The following is a 23,585-nucleotide window of genomic DNA, read 5'->3' as shown; positions in this document are numbered from 1 at the left end:
ACTCAGATGTTCAAACTATAACAGGAGTCATCTAACCTACAGCAATGTGAGAACAGCATCCCAAAAATCCTGCAGTCAGCACTACAGTATTAAGAAACACTTGGCCACACACACACGCATGCACACACACGCAAACACGCACACACGCATAAACTTAGATACAGGGTCATTAGAGAGAATTTAATTTGCAACACTTTACTCAGGGTTACATACCTATGAATTTAAATAGTAATGTTGCAACAAACAGATCAGTTATGACAGACAATCATGTTCCAACATAGATAATCAGCTGTAATTTACATGACTGTTAAAAGAAGACACGCAGCTATGGAGTTGCTGGAATATGAAAGCAATGTGATGCGATGCGATGTATGTGATGTGATTCACAACATAAAGCTAGCCAAGATACTATAGACCTGTTCTAGTTTTACATGATGTAGTTGTAAACGTGTAAAAAACATTTGTCATGCCATCTTATGGGAACTAAACTTTGTAGTACAATCATGTGTCAGTCAAATTTCAATGATCATTCCATGTTTTTTCATATTCCAAACCTTTTCAAGACCTGGAATATTCTCTTGACCTTTCCAAGGTTTAATGACCATAAGAACCCTGCAAATATGATGCAATCATATAAGATGGCAATCAGATATGATTTGTAGTTACAGACAATTATCAAAGACTTGAAATTAATTGACTAAACTCAAAAATCTAGTACACCCTATTTCAGTCAATGAAACTAAACTCAAATATTTAAGGATATACCTGTGGAATGCTCTCTCTCTCTCTCTCTCTCTCTCTCTCTCTTTTGCTTGTGTTCTCTCTCTAACATTAACACTGAACAATAATATTCCTCATAAAACAGATGACCAAGTATAATATTTTTGTCTCAATTTGTCCAATACAAAAAAAATAAAATGCTAAGAAATTACAGAGATGTCATAACTGCTACAGGCCGTTAAATATCTGAACAGATAACCAGTCTTCTTCACTGAATATGCTTCTGGGTTCAGGACATGTTGAAAAAAACATTACTGCAAACACACTTTGTTTTAATTTTTTTTCCTTGTTGATATTGAATACCAAAATGTTTCCCAGATTCCATTTTAAATGCCCAAACGGAAGAACAAACCATTTATTTCAAACACCATGTCTTGTTGAAGCTCACTGCCCTTCGAGTTATTCTGGATGGAAAGAAAACACAATCCCAGTAAAAGCATCGGTCCCCACTCACCTACAATTCCGGCCTACAGCCATTTCTAACTGTGCCCAGACTACAGATGAAGCCACGACCGAATAATGCTGACACAACAGAACTCACAGCGGGCGGGTCAAAAGCGCCCACAGAATCAGTACAATGGACTCAGAGTGACAGAGTGAAACCATCACAGACCAACAGTGGTTCAGCACTCAAGAGTATAAAAAGAGAAAAAAGATGGCACTCACTAGCAGTGACGACCAAAGGGAGATGGCATGAAATTCCGCTGAGTTCAAAACAATGAGTCACAATGCAGGCAGCAGACAGAGAGAATTTGTGAGGAATCCTGCAACATGCCTGCCAGTTTACTGACACTACAGGCTGTTCTGTCTCTGACCTCAGTATGGATTAGTGCTGCCAGCCTCACTGCATCGCTATACAACAATTCACGTGGAGATTAATACTGACATACGCTAATATTGTGATGATGTCTCCTGACTAACCTGTGTACAATATTTGCAATACTTTCAACTGCTAGGATTCTTGCTATGAAAAAAATCCTATGTTCACTTTGTTCAGACACGTTTAATGGAAAAATAGCTTTAATGGAAAACCCAGCATTCCAAGGGGAAATTGAAAAAGACCGTCAGTGTGTTAAAGCAAAGGCTGTGTGCAACACAACATGCGACTTGCACGTCATTATCATAACAATTATCAGAAATAGAAGTTTCATTACAGAGAACCACAGTGCACTGAAGCGCTGAACCTCTGCTAAGCACCGCTTGTTGTCAGGGTATCCAAACATAACAGACCATGCCACAGCAGTCAAAGAATAGAGAAGGAGAGAAGCGAGAGAGAGACGGAGAATGCTCAGAGAATGTTCTATAATGGTTTCAAAATGTTCTGGCTCCACAATTCACATGTTAAGGCAGGCACTATCCTGGCAGGCACCGTTTGCCTCTATAAGGCCTGTGAGAACGGCGTCAGGCCCATGAGTTCACTCCAGCTCCCCCTGTCAGCCGGCCACAAGCAGCACAGACCCCCTCAGACAGCACACTGGCAAAACAGCCCAGAATCCGCCAACCACCGCCCCCATTTCCTTTCCTTCTCCACACTGGCATCAGAGACGGTTACGCATGAATGTCATTGTTAAAGGAAACAAACACAGACGAAACAGAGAAAAGCCTGTTCGACAGGGAAACAGACTGCAAGAAGTAAGTGAAGGCAGGCTAGAAACATGACGGGGCTTTAAAAAAAATGGCATGTGAGAATGGGAGAGCGGAGAGGGAGAGAAAGGACTCACAGGTCTGTGCATGTCAGCGGAGAAACGTGGGCTCGTTCCAATCGCGAGGCGGTGCGGGAGGCGGAACGGGGGGGTCCGTGATCATGCCTCACAAACAGCCGAGCTGAGTAACCAGCGTGCACCGCGAGATACCCTGCTACCGCTGTATGCCGCAGCTCGCTTGCCCGCCTGCCTGCTCTGTCTGGCTGACTACCGCTCCCTCTCTCGCTGTGCCCCCCCCCCCCCCCCCCCCCCTCTCTTCAGCACTTGCTACCACTTAAATTTACCCACCCCTCCCCTCCCAATCTCCTGTGTGTCCTCTGTTCGCTAAACTGTTTAAGCCCCCCCCTCCCTCTTTCACACGGTTGCTCTTGTCACAACACACGTACTTCATTTAAAGGGGCGCCGGAGTTCCAGTCTGTTACCAAACACGAGTATGCGCAACTACCACGTTACAGACACATGCTAAACAAACCCTTCTCAAGCCTCTGGCTCCCAAGCAGTGACGGCACAGGCTTTCCACGGACCCTTCACTTGACATATATGACATCTGCTTACCCTGTGAGGGGAGCGAGAGGGGGGCGTGGAGCTGTATTGCAGACAGGTTTGGGGGTTGGGACTCTCACCAATAAGGGAGGGGGGCCGCCTATTCTCCTGGGTTTCCCACCATTGGCCGGTGCAGACCATCCAGCCCGTCCTGCTGTGGTAAAGCTTGCAGGCCGCTAGTTCACAGACAGACGGGGGAGCTTGTGACTCGCATAGTTGAGTTCTTTCCCAGGCATACAGGGGCGTCTTTGACCGCCGGCCATAAAGTGTGCCATCTGTTCTGTGAGCCTTCAAACTGGCTAGGGCTCATGATTGGTGGAAACAAGAAGTCATGAAACTGAACTGAGGCAGTGCTTAATTTTCCCAGCAGCCCCTTGCTTCATTAATCACAGAGGGGCCGCCTGATCTTGAAAAAGGACAATGTGTTTGTGGACTTGAGTTGAACTGTAAAAATACAACTACAACCTAAATGGATATCTATGATACTGCATATTGCACTACCATTCACTACACTCCTCCTTCACAGCAAGGTTTAATAACAAGTACAGAATGTATTCATAAAGAAATCAGTAAACCATGAAAAACTGTTTAATTCAATATATACATTTCTGATATTTCAGAACTATTGAGCACACATTTTGGGATGATTTAATCAATGTACATGGCTCTCCAACCCAGCCCTGCACAGATGTGCTCTCCTCCTGATCCGCCACACCGATTCAACAGGCAGAATCACAGGTCTTAAATGAAGGTAAAACCCAAATGCAGGATGACTTCCCCTCAGACTAAACTTGGATGCCACTGTGCTAGATGCTCTAAAACTGAAGAGTCCTGTTTTTGTTTGAACTGAAGTAATGAATTAACAAAAGGAATGGACATAACTGGGAGCACACAGAAGGATGGTGGTACTACCTTTTCTTTGTCTTCTTTATAATTCCCCATGGGACAATATGCCACATTGGTGTCAATTTCATAAAACTCAACACTTTTATTGAAGTATCTTTGGTAGTCATCGATGATGTTGTCCATTTGATCTGAAATAAAAAATGAAGTAAAACAGAGTTACATGAAAACCTGAGCTCTACCAACAGCAGACAGTATTGCATGAAGACTTCAGCTCTACCATCAGCCACATATTTTGGAAGAAGAAAAATTAATAAATCTAAAACAACTGCTACTTATAAGTGCCGCAACGAACACTGCTGACGTGTTATGGACAGTTCATTTAATATGCACACCGGAATGTGTCCTCTGCTTTTAACCCATCACCCTTGGTGAGTGTGCAGCCATGACAGGTGCCCGTGGAACAGTGTGTGGGGAAGGTGCTTTGCTCAGTGGCACCCCGGTCCGCCAAGGTGCACCGTGTGCTGTGCTGCAGCGTTTCACAATGACAATCACTTCACTTTATAATATGTCACAGCACGAATAAAATCCGCCCATTTCACCTGTAGCTAGATTCTACCAACAAACCAGACGCTAACAGTGAAGAAATTCGTTTTTTAAATGAATAAACACCTGCACAGCATAGTACAATGTCGCATTAACTAAATGAAAAGCAACTACTTTTAACGTGTACAAAGAAATATCTTTCACGGTAAATAGCAGCAGGGCTAATGTCTCCTGTGGAAAATTAATCACGTTCCCTTGACTTTAACATGAACAAAGTCGGGCCTAAATGTGCATTCTCGAATGGAGCTTTAAACAACGTGCGAGTACCTGGAACGAAGAAGTGGAACCTCTTTAGAGCTTCTGCTGCCATGACGTTCGAGCAAATTAAACATATACTGAGGAGTTTTATTAATAGTATTATTGTTATTGTAGTCGCAGTGGTACTGTTTCTTCGCTGAACGAGAGAAACTGGCGCGTTTACACGGAGGGACAGGACCCACGCGGCGCCGAGTTCCCGCGTTTGCGGCTGTGTGCCACGGGAGGTGGGGGGCGGATTGGCTGCGGCCTTGCGCCGCAGGGCCGAAAACGCTGCGTGATGACGTCATTGGCATGACCGGCGACGTTCAGGGTGAAGTTCATCTACTTTCTGCAGGAGACTGGTGGCAGCACTGACCGTTTTAATTAACGTGTTCATTTCTTTGGTCATTGTATTATTATTAATTCCTCCTCCTTCCCTCGGCTGCTCTGTTAGGGGTCGCAACAGCGGGTCATCCGGTCTGGCTGTCCGCTCGTGGTGTGCGGATGGATACTGAAAAATGTTCTAGAATCGATTGTCAAAATATTGATATTTTAGTCATGAGATTAAATGCGTAGATTAACAGGAACACCGTGGAAAGTAACTAATAGCATTAGGATCGTCTAAATACTACAAAGTTATTGGAACTACTTCTTCTTCCGCCTGTCATAGTCAAATGCGAAATACGGCTGTAAAAATTCACTGGCTTCACTCCCTCAATTCTTAATAAGGGCTAAACATAAAGCATAAAAAACATGATGTGGTTTGTGAGATGCTGTGGCAACATCACAAACCTTGTCAAGTACCTCAGTGTAAATCATAAGATTATGATGATGTGAGCTGAAGAGGAGGAGAAGAGAGAGACAAGTGCATTGACCAGCACCAAGAAACTGTGAAGTGCATCCCCAATGGCTGGGTTATACTATATAAGTGTTGTTGATTTAAATCCAGTTTAATCAATCGTTTTTACTCTCCATGAACCCAATCGAGATGGTGTGAGCTGGACCGCAGAGTGAAGGCAAAGGGGCCAACAAGTGCTAAACACCTCTGGGAACTCCTTTAAGACTGTTGGAAAACCATTTCAGGTGACGACCTCTTGAAGCTCATCGAGAGAATGCCAAGAGTGTGCAAAGCAGTAATCAGAGCAAAGGGTGGCTATTTTGAAAAAAATATGATATAAAATATGTTTTCAGTTATTTCACCTTTTTTTTGTTAAGTACATAACTCCACATGTGTTCATTCATAGTTTTGATGCCTTCAGTGAGAAACTACCAATATAAATGGTCATGAAAATAAAGAAAACACATTGAATGAGAAGGTGTGTCCAAACTTTTGTTCTGTTCTGTACTGTATGTCTTTCCTGGACAACACGGGCAAGCAGTCAGATGAATATCGAGTTCCATATGACGTTACAAGGATAAGAGAACTGAGAAATCCACAATGGGAAATGTTTTTCTCTAAAACAGGAAAATTTCGATTTCAGAAGACCCAGAACGCTTATTTTCTGAGTGGTTATTTTCAGAATTTCTCTTTTTCACGTATCCATGAGGACAGTAAAGTGGCTTTTTTTGTGAAAATGCTGACATATTAGGCGAACCTCCAACCTAACCTATAACCCCAAATGGGTCATACATATAACAATGGCGGATAACACGTTCATGGTTGTGCTGCAGCAGCGGCGCCAGAGCCCTCATAAAGCAACTGCCAGCAATCCTGTCTAAGGTGCACATTCTGAATGAAAAGAGGAGAAATAGACGCGAAACTAGTAGAGCGCTTGGTGAGACTGGGGAGTTACAGCGCCACTTACAGGTGTGGAGGGGGGTTGAAACATTCTCTGCATCTCCATGTGGATGACAACACCAAACCATGTTTATTCAAATAAACATGTCAAGTCCTAATTACTTTTGTCCTAGAGAATTTGATAAATGGGAACCACAGACGTTATTTTACATTTAATTACATTTTCCAGTTTGTTTGTCACTCACCATTTGAGCAAGCTCTTAAGCTTGCTAAGATTTTCATTGCTTTTCTTTTTGTAATTGTCACTTATAAAAAACACTCCCCTGACTGTGGAGACGTGAGCCACATGAACCTTCCTGCAAAACCTGCCTCAAGCAAATGCAGTACAGCCACATGATGTCATAATGTCAAAGGCATATTTGTGTGAGAAAATAAGCCGTTTGTGATTTTTATTTTTATAAAAATCGATGGCATTATTTTAGTCTAGGTAAATGCCATACTACAATAAATGAATAGAACATGTTAATGAAGTTAAAGGGCTTTTGAAAATGAAAAAGACACTCAGATGTTTCAGAGTGCATTGTTTACTCTGTCTGACGTAGACAGTGTACTATGTCTGAAATCAGACTTAAAAACTGCCTTTAAATGTGGCAGAACAGGTCGTTGTCATACAACTTAGTGTTTCCTTTTGTCTTTTTTGATTAGAGGCAACTCCCTAGCTGTAGGCAGTGTTCGCTCAGGAAAAAAACAGCAAACATAAAACTACACACACACTTGGGACTCCTTAAAAGAGCATATATCTAACCTCCAAAATCAGTTGTGTTGATTTGTATGTACACTTGATTAGGTTTGGTATAAATTAAGGCAAGACAACATTTCATACAACATCCAAAAAAATCACATTTGTGTGGAGATCATTCAAGAATCTTTACACATTGTAATGGACATTGCTCAGACAAATAATTGTTTCCTGTAGAAAGTGGTTTAGCCTCATAAGTAGACAGAATCATGCATAGAAATATTTCCATATAACAACAGCCATAATCATCATTGTGCATTAAAGGTCCCCTATTATGAAAATTTCACTTTGTGAGATCTGGAATGTGTCCCCGTGTGTGTGTGTGTGTGTGTGTGTGTGTGTGTGTGTGTGTGTGTATATATATATATATATATATATATATATATATATATATTCTCAGATATAGTATTAGGGGACCACTAAGACTTAAGCAAAACAAAAAAAAAACATTCTTTATAGGGGACCTTTAAATCTGCTTGGTATGGTTTTGCAGCTGTGCTGTCTTGTGGAGGAGTAAATTACGCATGGTTTAAGTCAGGCTGCCCCATTCCTGTAAAGACCTGTGTGTTCATGCACTGGAACTCAGACAAATCTAGTTCTCTGGATCCATGTTCCTGTTTAACTTGCATATTGTTTTATTGTAATTTTCAATTTCAATGATTGGCACAATTCATCAATCACAAGTTGACATTCACATGATTTAAGACCAATTATGAGAAAATAGGGAAGTGACTTCTGGGTTAAACTGCCTGCTACAGTTTGTTTTGGCACTATAAGTCTTTGAGATTCTGTGCCAGTGTACAATTCTATGCTTCTAAGAAAGTAACACAACTGGCAATGTTTGAAGTGACTGGAGAGATTGTAGAGTGTATTTTTTTTCCATTGTGCATCTTGGTCGTAATGGATTCTCAAGTCTGTTTGAATAAAAGGAATGTAGATAATTATCACTTGAGTTTTCTTTTTGATTGTCAGTGTCTCTGGTAAAATATTTTAGGCGTTGTCCACCTTGATTACACCGTTGACAGAGACAACTACTACCTCACCTCATTTTGTCTTCTGTTGTCACTATATTTTATATATTGTGATTGCTCAAATATTTATATTTGTGTATCTGTCCTGGTTCCTCCACTTCAAGAACTGATTACTAACTTGTTGATTGTGAAAATGGTTAGTGTCAACTAGACTGATGTTCACTGATCAGTCACAGCATTAATTATCTGAACAATGGCATGTATGTCATTATAACCACATAATCAATGTTCAGATAATTAATGCTGTGACTGATCGGTGAACGGCTCCGGCTAGTTGACACTGACCTTGTTCACAATCAGAACCGCAGTTCCACTTTGTGAATATTTGAATATGTGTTTAGACATGTCTTATGTTTGGGGATCACACCACTTAAATAATGTCTGGTACTGGGGACATGTTTATTGGGCTTGGCCACATTTTTTCACAAGACAACTCTTGCTCAATGTGAACCACCCATGTACTTTTTTTTTTCCCATACGGGGGCGTGATCTGTACCTTTTACATATAAATACCTGCACTGAATGGATCAAACAGCAAAACTTAGACAACGAGGTAAGGGTGCTGCAATCTTATAGCCTTCAAAAACTTACAGTGTTTTGTATTTTAATATGCAAACCATTGAAATGCATAATAGGAATTTTAAAAATGTCTTCAAGTTCACGTGGGTGTATTAATGGTTATAAATCATCCAGATGTGATTTTAAGCAGTATACATTCTTAAAAAGCTATTGGTCCACATGAATATTGGTTTTAATAAATGTTTTTCTTTTGCATACCGCAGTTTGTTATCCTGCAGTGCCATATCCCGCCGTGATCTCTTTAAACATGAGTGACAGTAGGTTTCCTTTTCCTTTTGTATAAGTATTGTATAAGTCATTGCATGCTCAACCATAAACATTTGTGTTATTTTTGTGATATTTTGTAATTAACTTTAAACCTGTTTTCTTTCATACACAGAAAAGCCAGAGGTAATATACTCGCAATCTTTGAAATGGACAATCAATTAATATGCACATTTGATGTGTTAATGGATTACATTTATTTTCTTTTCCTCCATTAAGGATGTGCCAAAGGGGCCCGACTCCGAAGTAAGAAAATTATCATTTTACTGTCTCTGTAAATCAGTTTTGAGTTAATAAGGAGCTGTCACAACCTGTGGACAGCACTTATTTTACTTTGTAGGAGGAAGGCAAGAGATAGAAGATTGCGCCACACATTTCTGTGTGGCGTAAAGACAGGAGTTCATTTAAATAGTCTAGAATGAGGATGTAGGATGTGTGAGAGCTGTCAATCATCACACTGGGCTCCACCCCTTTTTTCTGCTAAAACAGTTGTACAGGAGCTAATGTTACGTGGGCAGTTTGGTTTTCCTCTGCAAAGTACAGATAATTCATCAGTCATTCATTGTTTTTTTTCTGGAAATCCTGAAGACATGCTTGATGTTAAATTAGCAAATGCTAATTTATAGCACAAAGGAAATTATGCCTTGTATGAGAGTTTTTTTTTATCACTGTAACATAATTATTGTATTAATAAATAAATATTTGCATATAATTCTAATATATATAAATATATGTGTGTGTGTGTGTGTATATATATATATATATATACACACACACACACACATATATAATTAGTATTAGTATAACAATCACTTTCTGATTCTATCTTATCTTACAAGCTGGGTAAAGAATTTCACAGAACTGAAAATGAACACTTCTGAAAACTTAGATTCTCAGAAGCAAGACCAAAGTAACACGTTTGACTTGGTAGGTGAAGAAGGGGAAGGACAAGGACGGACATGGCCATGGACACGGCCATGGGCATGGACCTGGAGGAGAACATGGCAAAGGAGGTGATCAATGCAAAGGAGGTGACCATGGCAAAGGAGGCAAAGGAGGCAAGCCTGGTGGCCGAGGAGGACACAGCTGAGGACATCCAGATATCTCATCTGTTGGCTTGGCAACTGCAATCTATTTTAATTAATTGCTTGAGATACCATCAACAGAAATGCATTACTATATTTTGCACATGATATGTGATTCTTGTTTATGCACAAATTATTACATTGAATAAAAAAAAACATCAGTGTATTTGAAAAGCTTATTCGTGTAACATTCGTGCCACCTCTGCCACGCCCTCAGCGGTCTACCTCTCCCATGTATTAATGTGTGTTCTTCTGGGGCTCACAAGCACCCTGATTATTCCCACCTGTTCTTCATCACAGGTAAGTGGTGGTAATCACGGGTGCTTAGCGGGGTAATGGCTTCTGATCGGTGATTGGTTAGTTTAGCGGTAATGGGTCTGTCCACTCCTCTTTATAACCAGCCAGTCCTTTTAGTCCTGCGTTCGGTCTCCCTCACACAAACAGAGTTCGATGCTGTCCTTAACGGCAATTGACAGTGAACCCCACAGAAGGACTGGAACTCAACTCTCCCCTCTAGGCTCAATACAGCTCAGCCACGCCGGTTCGAAGCCTGGGCAAGACAAGGGTGATCTTTGGCTCTCGCCGAGGGCCTCGCGGAAGATCCCACAACCCGGCTTCTAGAGGAGAGGCGTGGCACTTCATGCAAGGACATTTCAGTTCTTCAGTTCAGTTTTTTGAGTTCAAATAAAATACACATTGTTATTTCTTCAACCTGCGTCCTCCATTTTTCACCTGAGCTAGAGGGGAACGTGACAATTTGTTATTCTTCAGAAGTAAACAAAGAATCAAATCAATACAAATGGAATCTTGTGATACAGTTCTGTTTTAACAAATCAAACCACATGTACTCAAAATAGCCGAGAATGTCCAAAATATCATGTTACCCTTTTGAGTGTCAGAATAAAAAACTTAAAATTAATTAGAAAGGTACAAAATGAGTATGGGCCTGGAGAACTTAAGCTTTATCCAACAAGGAGCAGTACTTGACAAGACTAGACAAAAACAAACAAATCTCCTCTTATTAGTAGACACCTCTGTGCACATGCCACCATATTGGATTCACTGATTATTTTTTGGTTCAGTTCAATCCCAGCAGCTACATTTATTCAGGCTCAATGCCCTCTGCTGGGTCAAGTAAATACCTAGGCCATTATTACCTTGAATATTATGTTGTGAATGTGTTGATATGGTAATTGCCTATTTCAAAGCCTTCTTGAATACATTAGTCCTTAAGTGTAACAGGGGAAAGCTGAATAATGCACATTCATGCTCCACATGATCTTCTTGCCTTTAAGAGCAGCTCACCATGGTTTTTATTTGCACTGGAGATTGTTACACGAGTTGTGTGAGTGCTTGAGAATCCTAACATACTCTTCTTATAAAGATTAAAGAGGCCCTTCGCTTTTCTTATTTGGCATTGGAGTAAGAAATCTTTGCTGTAGCTTACATTTACAGCATTTATCAGATGCCCTTATCCAGAGCGACTTACAATCAGTAGTTACAGGGACAGTCCCCCCTGGAGCAATTTTAGGGTTAAGTGTCTTGCTCAGGGACACAATGGTAGTAAGTGGGATTTGAACCTGGGTCTTCTGGTTCATAGGCGAGTGTGTTACCCGCTAGGCTACTACCACCCTCTAGCTCTGTGGTCACTCATAAAGAATATCCTTACTGACTGCAAAAAGTGGAATAAGAGAACTTTACAGACACTTGAGCTGACAAATAATAAAGACCATAGACAGGCTGATGCTGCCTGACATTTGAAGTACATTTACATTTCTGGCATTTATCAGACGCCCTTATCCAGAGTGACTTACAATCAGTAATTACAGGGGAATAAGTGTGAATAAGGGGGGTTAAGTGTCTTGCTCAGGGACACAATGGTAGTAAGTGGGATTTGAACCTGGGTCTTCTGGATCACAGGCGAGTGTCTTAACCACTAGGCTACTACCACCCTGACCAACTGTTGGGCCTTTTCAGCAATATCAAGCATGCCGATGCATTTACCTTGAGAGATTATATTCTCAGGCTGGTTGAATTTGATAATAAGCATGCACAACTCCGCCACTCTTCAACTGAGCTTCAGAGCAATTAAGGACCTTACCCCAAAGACATTCTGGCCAGGGGAGACCTTTCCCAAACAACTCTAAGGGACCCAAGGATCATAAACCGTCATGGCTGATAAAAATGTACAGCTTGCAGACAGGCTGCATTCCTCCGCATCTCTTCACTCGGGATTCACACAGAAAGACTTTTTGATTTTTTTTCTAGATTCAGGACTGTCTCAGACTCATCAACATTGCAAAGTTATCAGAACTGATCTACCTTTCCTCATTCATCTAAATATCCATTTGAGTGTATCAGTATAAATGTATTTTATGCTGTGTAGAAAACATTAGATAGGTTAGATTAGATTAGATCATTCAGTCTGATCTTAAACGCTGAAAATGTTTTGAGCTTGTCTTGGGTACTGAGCAGCTGGGGGCCAACTTGTTCATAGTTATGATGGAAAGATTTGTGGCCCGAATACATGGTGCCAGCCAGAAAACCTTACGTGCTTGGTGCGCAGGTTAGTTTTAAGTTAAACAACATGTGCACTTTTTGTAGTTTTTTGTTCCGTAAGTAATCTTAAATTTATACCACTTTGTCTTGTTGTAATCATGGTGAGGAAGAAGGACGCATACACACAAAATGGGGGGCACTGTGTCGACACCTCAGGCCTTTTTGCAGTGTATGTTTTAGTGCATTGTTAAATCGCCGTAAAATTACGCGCATTACAATTTTGCACTTAATGCAAATATAAATTAACACTTCTACCTGAATTTAAAGGATGGCTGAAGGGGATGACTGCCGAGCATACTGTGCATACTACAAATCAGATATGCTTGCAAAAATGCATGACATTAGAAAACATTGTGCTACAGTAAAGTATATAAATCAATCAATACCATATAACCCTACATAGCAGTCTACATTACCACAGTTAGTTAGGAAAGTGGATAACTGGAAAACTGCAGAAGCTATTATGGCAATGGCCATTGCGGAACATTGTTCACCGCTTGCGTGTGACCTTTTAGGTATGGCTCGCAAAGCTGCCTTTTCAGTTTCTGTGGCAGCAACAAACTTTCACATGCAATGCACCAAATGCACAGAAATGATTAAGGGAGTATTGGCTCCTTATTTTACATTTACATTTAAAGCATTTATCAAGAGTGACTTACAATCAGTAGTTACAGGGACAGTACTCCTGGAGCATCTTAGGGTTAAGTGTCTTGCTCAGGGACACAATGGTAGTAAGTGGGATTTGAACCTGGGTCTTCTGGTTCATAGGCGAGTGTGTTACCCACTAGGCAAAGCCCACCAAAAATTGGCTGTCAGTGCAGCATCCAAAGACACCATCCCAAGATGTGTTGAATAGTTAATCAGGGAAACATACAACTGGTTTTTGATTTCCCCAAAACGACGAGAGGCATTCAAAGCAGTGTATGCCACCATTAATTGGCTATCAATTGAGCTTGCAGTAACTCATATACTGGACCAATGGGAAGAACTTAAACTCCACTTTGACTTTACCAAGAGCAGTGAGCATTGCTACATTGCAGATGTGCTCCATGCCATGTAAATGGACAAGAGCAACTATGTGTATCTCACATTCTTAAAATGAATCCTGTCTGACCTTAAAGTTGCAGTGAAGTCATTTGAGGGTGAAAATACAGATCCTGTCAGGCTTTTGGACAATCTGGTTAACCTCTTATTATCATTTTGCAGCAGAAGTTAACTCTTTGGCAAAGATTGATGTTCTGAAGGATGCCATTGATGGTCATCTTAGTCCAGCAGCATTTCTTGGGTTCCTTTTTGAAAGTACACTGTCCCAGCTCAGTCTCAGTCGATGCATCAATTATGTCAATGCTCTAAGCAAGAAACTGCAAGCAAGGCTCCCAGAAAATCTTGAAATCTTACAAAACATGGCTCTGTTCAGTGTTAAGGAAACACTGAAGCACAATAAAAGCAACGCTGAAATTATAAATGTAGCTGACCTACTGGGGTACCCAGAGAATTGACAAAATTGTTTCCCAATCGAGAAACATACATTTGATGAGGTAGGAATCAACTGAAAATACATTTGAGTTCAGGAGTGAATATACTTCTACACAGATGATCCTGGGTCAAAACCATTTGAAGTACTTTGCAAAGCGGCACTGGCTGCCCTCTCACTGCCACACTCAAGTGCAGAGGTTGAACGGCTGTTCAGCTAAATGAGTGTGGTCAAGTCAAAGTTAGGAAACAAACTGTCACTGCGCACTCTTAATTCCATACTCCTTGTGTGGTATGGCATGAAGCTGGCTGGTGAAACTCGTTACCAGCATAAGCTACACTATTACATACTACAACAACTTGGCACCACTGTAGTATACAGTTTTAAAGCTACACCATCCTCTTCTGCTGATACCAGCTCAGTGACAAAGCAGCTGGACAGTGAAGATGAAGATGATTGACTTGCTAATCTGGGAATCACAGAAATGGAAATCAAAGAATGGCAGTTGAAACACTGTACAGCTAACCAGACAAAAATAACCACTTTCCTGAGAGATGCCTAGCAACACACACATTCAAGTTAAATTGCTAGCTCAAATTGTTTTTCATGTTAATTTATGTTCATGTTAACTGTTAATTTACTAATATTTGTTATCATGTATAATTGTTGGTAATTTAGGTAGGAATAATTCCATTAGTGCTATAATTGTTTTCACTTTCACAGTTGTGTTAATTTCAAAAGTTAAAAAGAGTAAGTAAATAAGCTGTGATTGTTTAAAAGAATGTAAATGTAATAAAAAGTGTTTGTATTACTTTTACAAATAGTCAACTATATTTTTTATACAAATCTAATTGGAAATATTTCAAATAATGTTTTTTCTGAGTCGGCCAGTCAATTCGAGAAAACATTAATTATTTTGTATATTACATAAAGATGAGTTGTGATTATGCAATGACGTCATCATGAAAAGTAATATGTTAATAAGAACCTATTTATGGTGCATCTGGATGTAATGTTTTAATATAACATAATACGTGACACTTCAGAAAGTCGAGACATGATGGCCCTATGCTTGTCATATACTACGTGATGACGTCACGGATATGCAAATGTATCGTCATCTGGCAACGTTTGAGTGACGTCATCTGGCAACATTTAGCTACTTTTCTGGCAGGCTTTAGCTACTTTTCATTGGAAACAGTGGGCAACACTGTACTTAGAATGACATGTTTGCGTGGCTCGTTTTAAAAATATAGCTGTATAATGTGTAGATGTAGAGGGAACATATAAGCAGTTGGCATTTATTTATTTATTGGTTATATGCTATGGTACGGTCCTCCGCTTATGATTACAGAGAACTTTTGAGCGTGCTGACGTCTGTCATTACATGCAAGTGCGTGCAGCGGTAGAACTATACCGGCGTTCGTCCTTCCTGTAACCTCTGTTCGGGTGCTGGAGAAACAGACGGCGCCTGACCGACGACAGAACCCCATGTGCCCCACCCTGTGGCCGGAGCGTGTATTGCAATTCCTCAGGAACAGCCTGCAGAAAGATCACATCCTGCGCGCCTACCTGCTCCTGCAGCATCTGCTGGCGACCCCTACACCAACAATAAATTTGTATAGGATGTGATTCAATTAAAAGAACTTCTTAATTTAGGAGGTACTGCCCGGGCCTTAGATGACAGAATGGAACGTCATGAACAAAGATCCATGTATTCTGATTTATCTCATCCGCTCATCTGGGTGAGCAGCCTTCTTTACTTACATTTACATTTACGGCATTTATCAGACGCCCTTATCCAGAGCGACTTACAATCAGTAGTTACAGGGACAGTACCCCTGGAGCAACTTATGGTTAAGTGTCTTGCTCAGGGACACAATGGTAGTAAGTTCATAGGCGAGTGTGTTACCCACTAGGCCACTACCACCCAGCCACTACCACCCATACTTCAGCATGAGACCGCAATAAAATAAAAGGGTTTAAATGTTTTGGGTCACTGAAAACTCACTAGATGTGTAGGATGTGTAGAAATAGTATCAAGTGTTACCTGCCTGGCCCAACACAATTTTTTGACCTTGGAACTTTGCCCATATGCACATACTTGCCCAGGTGACCAGTTTCTCAAGACCTTGCAAGATCCCCCTCCACCTGGGTCTGATGTTATATTAGTAAGGTAATTCTTAAACAGTTGTCCAAAACATTTAAACCCTATTTATATTACATGGAATTGTACATATTAATAAATCTATGTGCATTAGAGCAACGTTTCCAGGTGAATTCTACAGTAAAAACAGTGTTCTACATGTCCTCTTTACCCTAAATAAATGAGTTTCAGTGGGTCAAAGCTTTTAAACCCTTTTTATATTGCATGAAAATGTCCATGCTCATCATAAATAAATTTGTTCTTGTGAGCAAGTGTGTCTCATCTGTTCAGAAACCATGGCACTTATTAAAAGTGCCAATGTGAAACGCCATTATGAGACACAATGGAAGCATACCCACTCAAATCAGTCTCAGAATCCAATATGACCAGTCCACCAGGGTCCCGAGTCACACATTCACTGCCCAACAACGTGCTCATGAGTGTTCCCTCAGAGTTGCTTGGATTGTGGGTCAACACAAAAAGCCATTTACTGATGGAGAGGTTGTCAAAGAATGCATTAGTACAGTAGTTGAAACATTACTTGATGGAAAACAAGAGCTTTGTGATAAAATAAAGCAGATACCATTGTTAGCATCTTCTGCCACGAAGAAAAGGGAAATACTGTCTCAGGATGTGCTAAACCTGCTAGATGAAGCCATGTGTACAGCACCATGTGAAGGTTTATCTGTGGATGAGTCTACTGACGATGCTCAGCTGTTTGTTTGTCAGGTATTTTAACACAGACCACAAAGACTTCTGTCAAGATCTTTTAGGGCTCACTTCAGACCAGAAGATATCTACCTGGCCATTAAGGAGCTGTTAACAAAGAGAGGACTAGAGCCCCAAAAAAGTGGTTTTAATAACCACAGATGGTGCCCCTGATATGATAGGGAGACAGAAAGGAGCTGTAGCGAGACTAAAAGAAGACAATCCTGAACACACATCTTACCATTGCATCATTCATCAATCTGTCTTCTGTGTCTACCTGTCAGATGAGCATGCTGAGGTGATGATGATGAAAATGATCAATTTTCTTAGGGCGTCTTCTTCCTACCAAAAAAAAAAAAAAGACCACAGCATCACATCAAGAATTCCTCAGAGAAGATGATGATGATCAGGTGGCAGTGGAGGCCGGTTAAGGAAGGAAGCGGCCCCATAATGAGAAGGTTGCCGGTTTGAATCCCGATCCGCCAAGGTGCCACTGAGGTGCCACTGAGCAAAGCACTGTCCCCACTCACTGCTCCCCAGGCGCATGTCATGGCTGCCCACTGCTCACTCAGGGTGATGGGTTAAATGCGGAGGACAATTTTCACTGTGTCAAATTTCCTAGTTCTAGTTAGAACTCTGGCTGCAGCATGTGGAACTTACTCATGCACCTGCTAGAGGATCCAAACAGTAATGTGTTAGAGTAATCTAACCTTGATGTAATAAATGCATGGACCAACATTTCTGCATCGTGCATTGAAATGATATTTCTTATTTTTGCAATATTTCTAAGGTGAAAGAATGCTATCCTAGTGACATTATCTACATGCGAATTGAATGAGAGGCCTGCATCAATGATAACCCCTAGATCCTTTACTTCGATACTTAGTGAAATAGAAAGGCTATCCAGGTTTATGACATAGTCAGCCAGCTTATGCCTGACTGCTTGAGACCCAAGTATGAGAGCTTCCGTCTTATCAGGGTTTAACCGAAGAAAGTTGGTGAGCATCCACTGTCTAATGTCCTTCAGACAATTCTCTATTCTGTTCAGCTGCTGCCTCTGATCTGGCTTTGCTGACAGATACAGCTGTGTGTCGTCAGTGTAGCAATGAAAGCTAATACCATGTTTGCGAATGACGTCACCTAAAGGTGACATGTATAGGAAAAATAGTAATGGACCTAGAACAGAACCTTGTAGAACATCAAACTCTACTTTACTATGTGAAGACGAATCACCATTGGTGTCCACAAACTGATATTGAACGGTCAGATATGATATGAACCATTCAAGGGCTGTTCCCTTAATCCCAACACCATTCTCTAACCTGGCAAGGAGAATAGCGTGATTGACAGTGTCAAACGCTGCACTCAGATCAAGCAGGACAAGCAGCGAGATGCGTCCCTGATCAGAGGCCAACAGCAGGTCATTAACCACTTTAACCAGCGCTGTCTCAGTGCTATGATGAGGTCTAAATCCCGATTGATATACTTCATGGATATTGTTGCTGTCTAGGTATGGGCTCAGCTGCTGGGCTATGACTTTTTCTGAGATTTTTGATATAAACGGAAGGTTGGATATCGGTCTATAATTTGAAAGTTGACTGCGATCGAGATCAGGCTTTTTAATCAGGGGTGCTGATGACTGTTATCTTGAACAAACTTGGTACGGTGTTAAGCGACGAGTTAATAATTTTGAGGATAGTGTTTATAATATCGGGTGCTACTTGTTTAAGGAACCTTGTAGGAAGCGGATCCAAAGCGCAAGTACATTGATTTGATGGCGAGATTAGTTTAATTAGTTCATGCTCTTTAATAATGTTGAAGCATTCTAATCGGTGGTCCGCTATGTGAAGATTAATTTACCATAGAAATATCGATGGAGCTATTTGTTGTGCTTTTAATCTTAATCTAATCTTAACCCAGTACAGCAGCAACAGCTACTGCAACCATGTATTTCTGTTGTAACGTCCATGTTACAGCGTGTTATTGTGGTGGGAAATTTCCCGTCTGGGGAGCTGCAATTGAAGAAAGTCAATTGAATTGATTTTCCAAGTTTTATTTACCATGCGCATGGGGGGACTCGCAAGAAGAACTCCCTCCGTTAGTAAGTTCACAAGCATATTTATACCACTGTGGAAAACGAAGGGTAGGAAAGCAGAAAGCACGCCAGATTCATCATAGGCGCCTGGACAAGGACACCAGAATCTGTTTTGTGTCCAGCATAACACGCTTGTTTGGAAAACATCTTAGCCTTCTACATCACCATGGCTTAAAGTGAGATACAGTTTTCTGACTGTTCCATGACCAGGTGAAACACGTGGAGTGTCCACATTTCTTCTCTCTACAGTTATCCAATCCCATCCACGACTAGGTTGAGTTCTAACTTGGAGCGCAGTAATGGAGCTTCCAACTCAGTCCCGTAATCGGGTACCTGATACTTTATGTTCCCAGCATGCAGATCTTCCTTCGGTTCGTGCTAAGTTCCCAGTCATCCCAAGAACATACTGGCCACGTATAGAAGCCCCTTCCTTTACTAATTTCATTCATGATGATCCTTTAGAATTTGCCATGTTGAAAATGGCTCTGCATAACTTCATCATGACTCTGAGCATTATAAATATCACCTCCTACTTGATCATGTTAAATTGGATTCTGCACATTGCTTTGCTTACACTCATAACCCGCTTCCATACAAACATGCTCTTACAGCCCTTCGGCAAAGATATGGCAACCCCACCGCTTAGTATTGAGAGAAATAAGCACAATTCTTAATTTACCTCCTGTGCGCTCTGGTAACTCCAAAGACTTCCTAGACTTTGCAGTACGGAGTTGTGTCTTAGTAGGCATGCTCCAGTCTCTGGACACTAATCAGGTACCTGCAGAGCTGTCCAGTTCCTCACATGTACAACAGCCCCTGGCTAAGCTCTCAGACCTCATAGCAACCTTTGCCAGACATGCCCACACAGCGAAGCCGGATACCTCCTACAACCTTGTGGGTTTTGCAGAGTGGCTTGAATATGACGCTGAGTGCCAGATGGTGGCAGGACAAGAGAGTCAGAGACAGAAACGAGAGATGTATGTCACTGGGAGGAGACCAGCCAGAACACCATACTGCATGGGAATTTTTTATTATTATATTAATTGAAATCAAAGACAGAAATTCAAATAGTAAGACACCTCAACTGACACTTTTTTCATGTAATTAAATTAACACACTATGACAACAAATTAATGAGAATCTTTTTATTGAATGCAACCATAGATGTAAACACTAGATGTCATGTTGAATGGGGCATCTATGGGAGTGAATGCATCAATAGAACCTTGGGACTGGGTAGAGCTCCTAAATGAATGAACATCTGGAAGCCAAGGTGTCATACAAAATACAGAATACATAAACTGGCAAATTTGAGAAATTATTTGTATTGTTCATTTGTATAGATTTGTAGAGCACTAAAGACAATGAGCGCAACACAAACAAGAACAGTACTTTAAATCTATAAAAAAATACTAATATAAAATATTAAGTAACATTTACCTGTTTATTTGGAAAAAGAACAGGGCAGGTCCATATGCATCAGGTCATATGCATTTGTCAAAAACTGTAGACCATGAATTGCAATATATACAGGTGCCAGTACAGAAGCTGTGTCTTCATGTGGGGTGGGAAGACAGATGCTGTGGTCTGTAGTTGTCAGAGAAGCGTGGTTGAATGAGCTCAGATCCAAAATATGGCGCCAACATTGCTGAGAGGCTGAATGCGACATCTAGTGTATATATTTATGAGGTGTGTCTATGGTAAACATTTTTGCGCCCCAAAGGAACAGATAATATGTCACATGACCTTTTGGTCATGGAAAATGAGAGAGAGAACATTTTTAAACTACACTTAAATGTAGATTATACACAATACTAACAGTCTGTATAATGTATAGCTTGTCTTTTTTCTTACGATTTCTCTTGACATTATAAGTAACTTTTGAGGGCCAGCACTGTATGGACAGAAGATCATTAAATCATTATTGATTATTGATCCACCGACTACACATCCATGTATACATTAAAAATAAGAGATGACAGAACACTTCCTTTACTAACCACATTAAACATTAAAAGGGAAGGATACACAGTTACCCCATTTATCACATAGACTGATGAGTGAATCAAAAGGATATAATGCTAATTAAGGAGTTGGGGACTTCACTGTATTGTAACGTATGTCTCATGAGTCACACAATCGAAGGCTTTAGAAGCATCAATAAAACCAAACTGATTGTCAGAGGTCCAAATATGATTCTCCATTCAATTTAAACTCTTTCCAGAACCTTCGGTACAGAGTCTGTATCCCCAAAAATAAGGATTGGATTTTAAAACACAAATAAAATACAAAAACACTAGAAAAATATAAAAAATAATCATTCAGATGATAACAGGAACAATAAGTCACATAATCCACAGTAAAAAGATAAAAAACATATGCATTATCTGATCTGATCTTTGTAGAAAAGCATACAGATTCTGAAATGTACAAAAAAATGAATCTACTTTGCTGACTGCAAAGAAAATGATAAATATCTAAATTCAATGCTCTTCACGACTATCTATTATTAATTTCCATTTAATTTGCCCAAATTGGTCTTTATTAGTTCCTTCATTTTAATATATTAGGGGTGTCAAACTCGTGACCCAGATCACTTTCTATATATTCATTATTATGGCCCGGCGATATGAAGCGCTAGTAACACAAAAACTTCAGACCCTCAGCGAACTTGTCTGTAGGGCACTCAGTTTGTCAGCAAAGTGTGCACTGCATTATGGGATCTGTAATTTGTATGTCATCAGAATTCAGCGCTTCAGTGTCATCAGAATTTTTTTGAACTAAAAAAAAACAACCATTCACTTTAGTTGTTTAGTTGAACCTGCTAAAAAATCTTAACCTTACCTGCTTGAGCACATGTTGAATTATGGTTAAATGTATGGCATTTTTGGAAAACACCACTTCCACACTGTCAGAGTGTAAAGCACCATACACCATCACAGGCTAGTAAAAATTCAGCTTCCAGATTAAGCAAAGTTTAAGACTTTTATGCATTAAAAAGCACATTCATTCCTTTTGACAGATATACTGTATGTCTTTTACACAACTGATTTGTTTCTGTGGAAGTATTCACCAAAAAAGGTATCTCTACCCCCACTCAGGTCAAAATACAGATTTTTAATGTCATACAACACAAATCAAATTTGGTTTTTAATATCAAGCTGTTTTTCTTCTGATGCCTTTGTAGCAATTTTACGTACTTTAACTTTATATTTTTGAAACAGATACCAGTGATAATGAAGATGAATATGAAAATGACAGAAGTTCCTCTCGGACACCAGGGAACATGTCACTCTACTACATCCTGCATGGCTATACATCCCTCCACCAGATTGTGAAATTCAAAATGCCAGGAAGAAAGTATGAACCAGTGGTGGGATTTCTCAACAATTAGAGAAGAGGAGGAAACAAGGGCCCATGGCTCCCATTCCAAACCAAGATGTTCACATTACCAATACAGCAAAGTACAGTCCCCACACACTGCTCCCCGGCTGCCCACTGCTCACCGAGGTGATAGGTTAAAAGTGAAAAGTGAATGTGAAAGACTGCAGCACAGCACACAGTGACACAACAAAATGTGTCCTCTGCTTTTAACCCAAGGACACATTTTGTTGTGTCACTGTGTGCTGTGCTGCAGTCTTTCACAATGACAATCACTTCACATTCACTTCCAGCAGCTGAAAAACATCCCGTTCACTGTAAAGAAAAGAAAGTGATTGTCATTGTGATACACAGCTCCGGCAACCTTCTGATTACGGGACCGCTTCCTTAACCGTTTCCTCCAAACATGAAGCCTGACATCCATAACAGAGAGCAGAGAATTTTGTTCCTCATGTTCTGAGTCCTTTTGGCAAACTCCAGGCAGGCTGCCATGTGCCTTTTACTAAGGCGTGGCTTCAGTCAGGCCACTCTACCATACAGGCCTGATTGGTGAATTGCTGCAGAGATGGTTGTCCTAGAAGGTTATCCTCGGTCCATAGAGAACTTCTGGAGCTTTGACAGAGTGACCAGGCTTTTGGTCACCTCCCTGACTAAGGACTTTCTTCCCTGATTGCTCAGTTTAGGTGGAAGGCCAGCTCTAGGTAGAGATCTGGTGGTTTGAACTTCATCCACTTACAGATGATAGAGGCCACTGTGCTCATTGGGACCATCAAAACAGCGGAACCTTTTCTGCAACCTTCCCCTGATTTGAATATGAATATGAAAATGACAGCACAACAGCACACAACGTGCTTTCAAGTTACCATCGATGAAGCGATCAGTTCTGGTTCATTAGAACCCCTAGAACTATGAATACAGTCTTTTTATTCACTCTTGTTGTAGATTCTGTACACAAGTTAGACAATAAGGAGGATTCAATCAAAATACATGTGCTTTCTCATTTTTTTTCTTTTT

At 40.6% G+C, this 23,585-nt stretch overlaps 2 protein-coding genes across 2 annotated transcripts in view; one reads left to right on the top strand and one right to left on the bottom strand.

Annotated features, from left to right (window-relative positions):
• The window catches only part of LOC114771958 (coiled-coil domain-containing protein 9B-like), a 32,320-nt gene extending 16,605 nt beyond the window's left edge, over window positions 1–15,715 (bottom strand). The window contains exons 1-2 of the mRNA XM_028965165.1: window positions 15,659–15,715; window positions 3,939–4,060 (exon numbers count right to left, since the gene is read on the bottom strand). Coding sequence (XP_028820998.1) covers window positions 3,939–4,055 — 117 coding nt within the window. The 5' untranslated portion in view covers window positions 4,056–4,060; window positions 15,659–15,715. The remainder of the gene's footprint in view (window positions 1–3,938; window positions 4,061–15,658) is intronic.
• Window positions 8,778–10,382, top strand: LOC114771960 (holotricin-3-like). The gene is made up of 5 exons (XM_028965166.1): window positions 8,778–8,833; window positions 9,063–9,116; window positions 9,239–9,249; window positions 9,343–9,369; window positions 10,055–10,382. The coding sequence occupies exons 1-5, from the start codon at window positions 8,803–8,805 to the stop codon at window positions 10,211–10,213; spliced, it is 282 nt and encodes a 93-aa protein (XP_028820999.1). The 5' UTR covers window positions 8,778–8,802; the 3' UTR covers window positions 10,214–10,382.
• Window positions 15,716–23,585: the final 7,870 nt, after the last annotated feature.

Source organism: Denticeps clupeoides, unplaced genomic scaffold (genome assembly GCF_900700375.1).
Source record: "Denticeps clupeoides unplaced genomic scaffold, fDenClu1.1, whole genome shotgun sequence".
Taxonomy (NCBI): Eukaryota; Metazoa; Chordata; class Actinopteri; order Clupeiformes; family Denticipitidae; genus Denticeps; species Denticeps clupeoides.
This window is presented reverse-complemented; position numbering and strand designations above follow the sequence as displayed.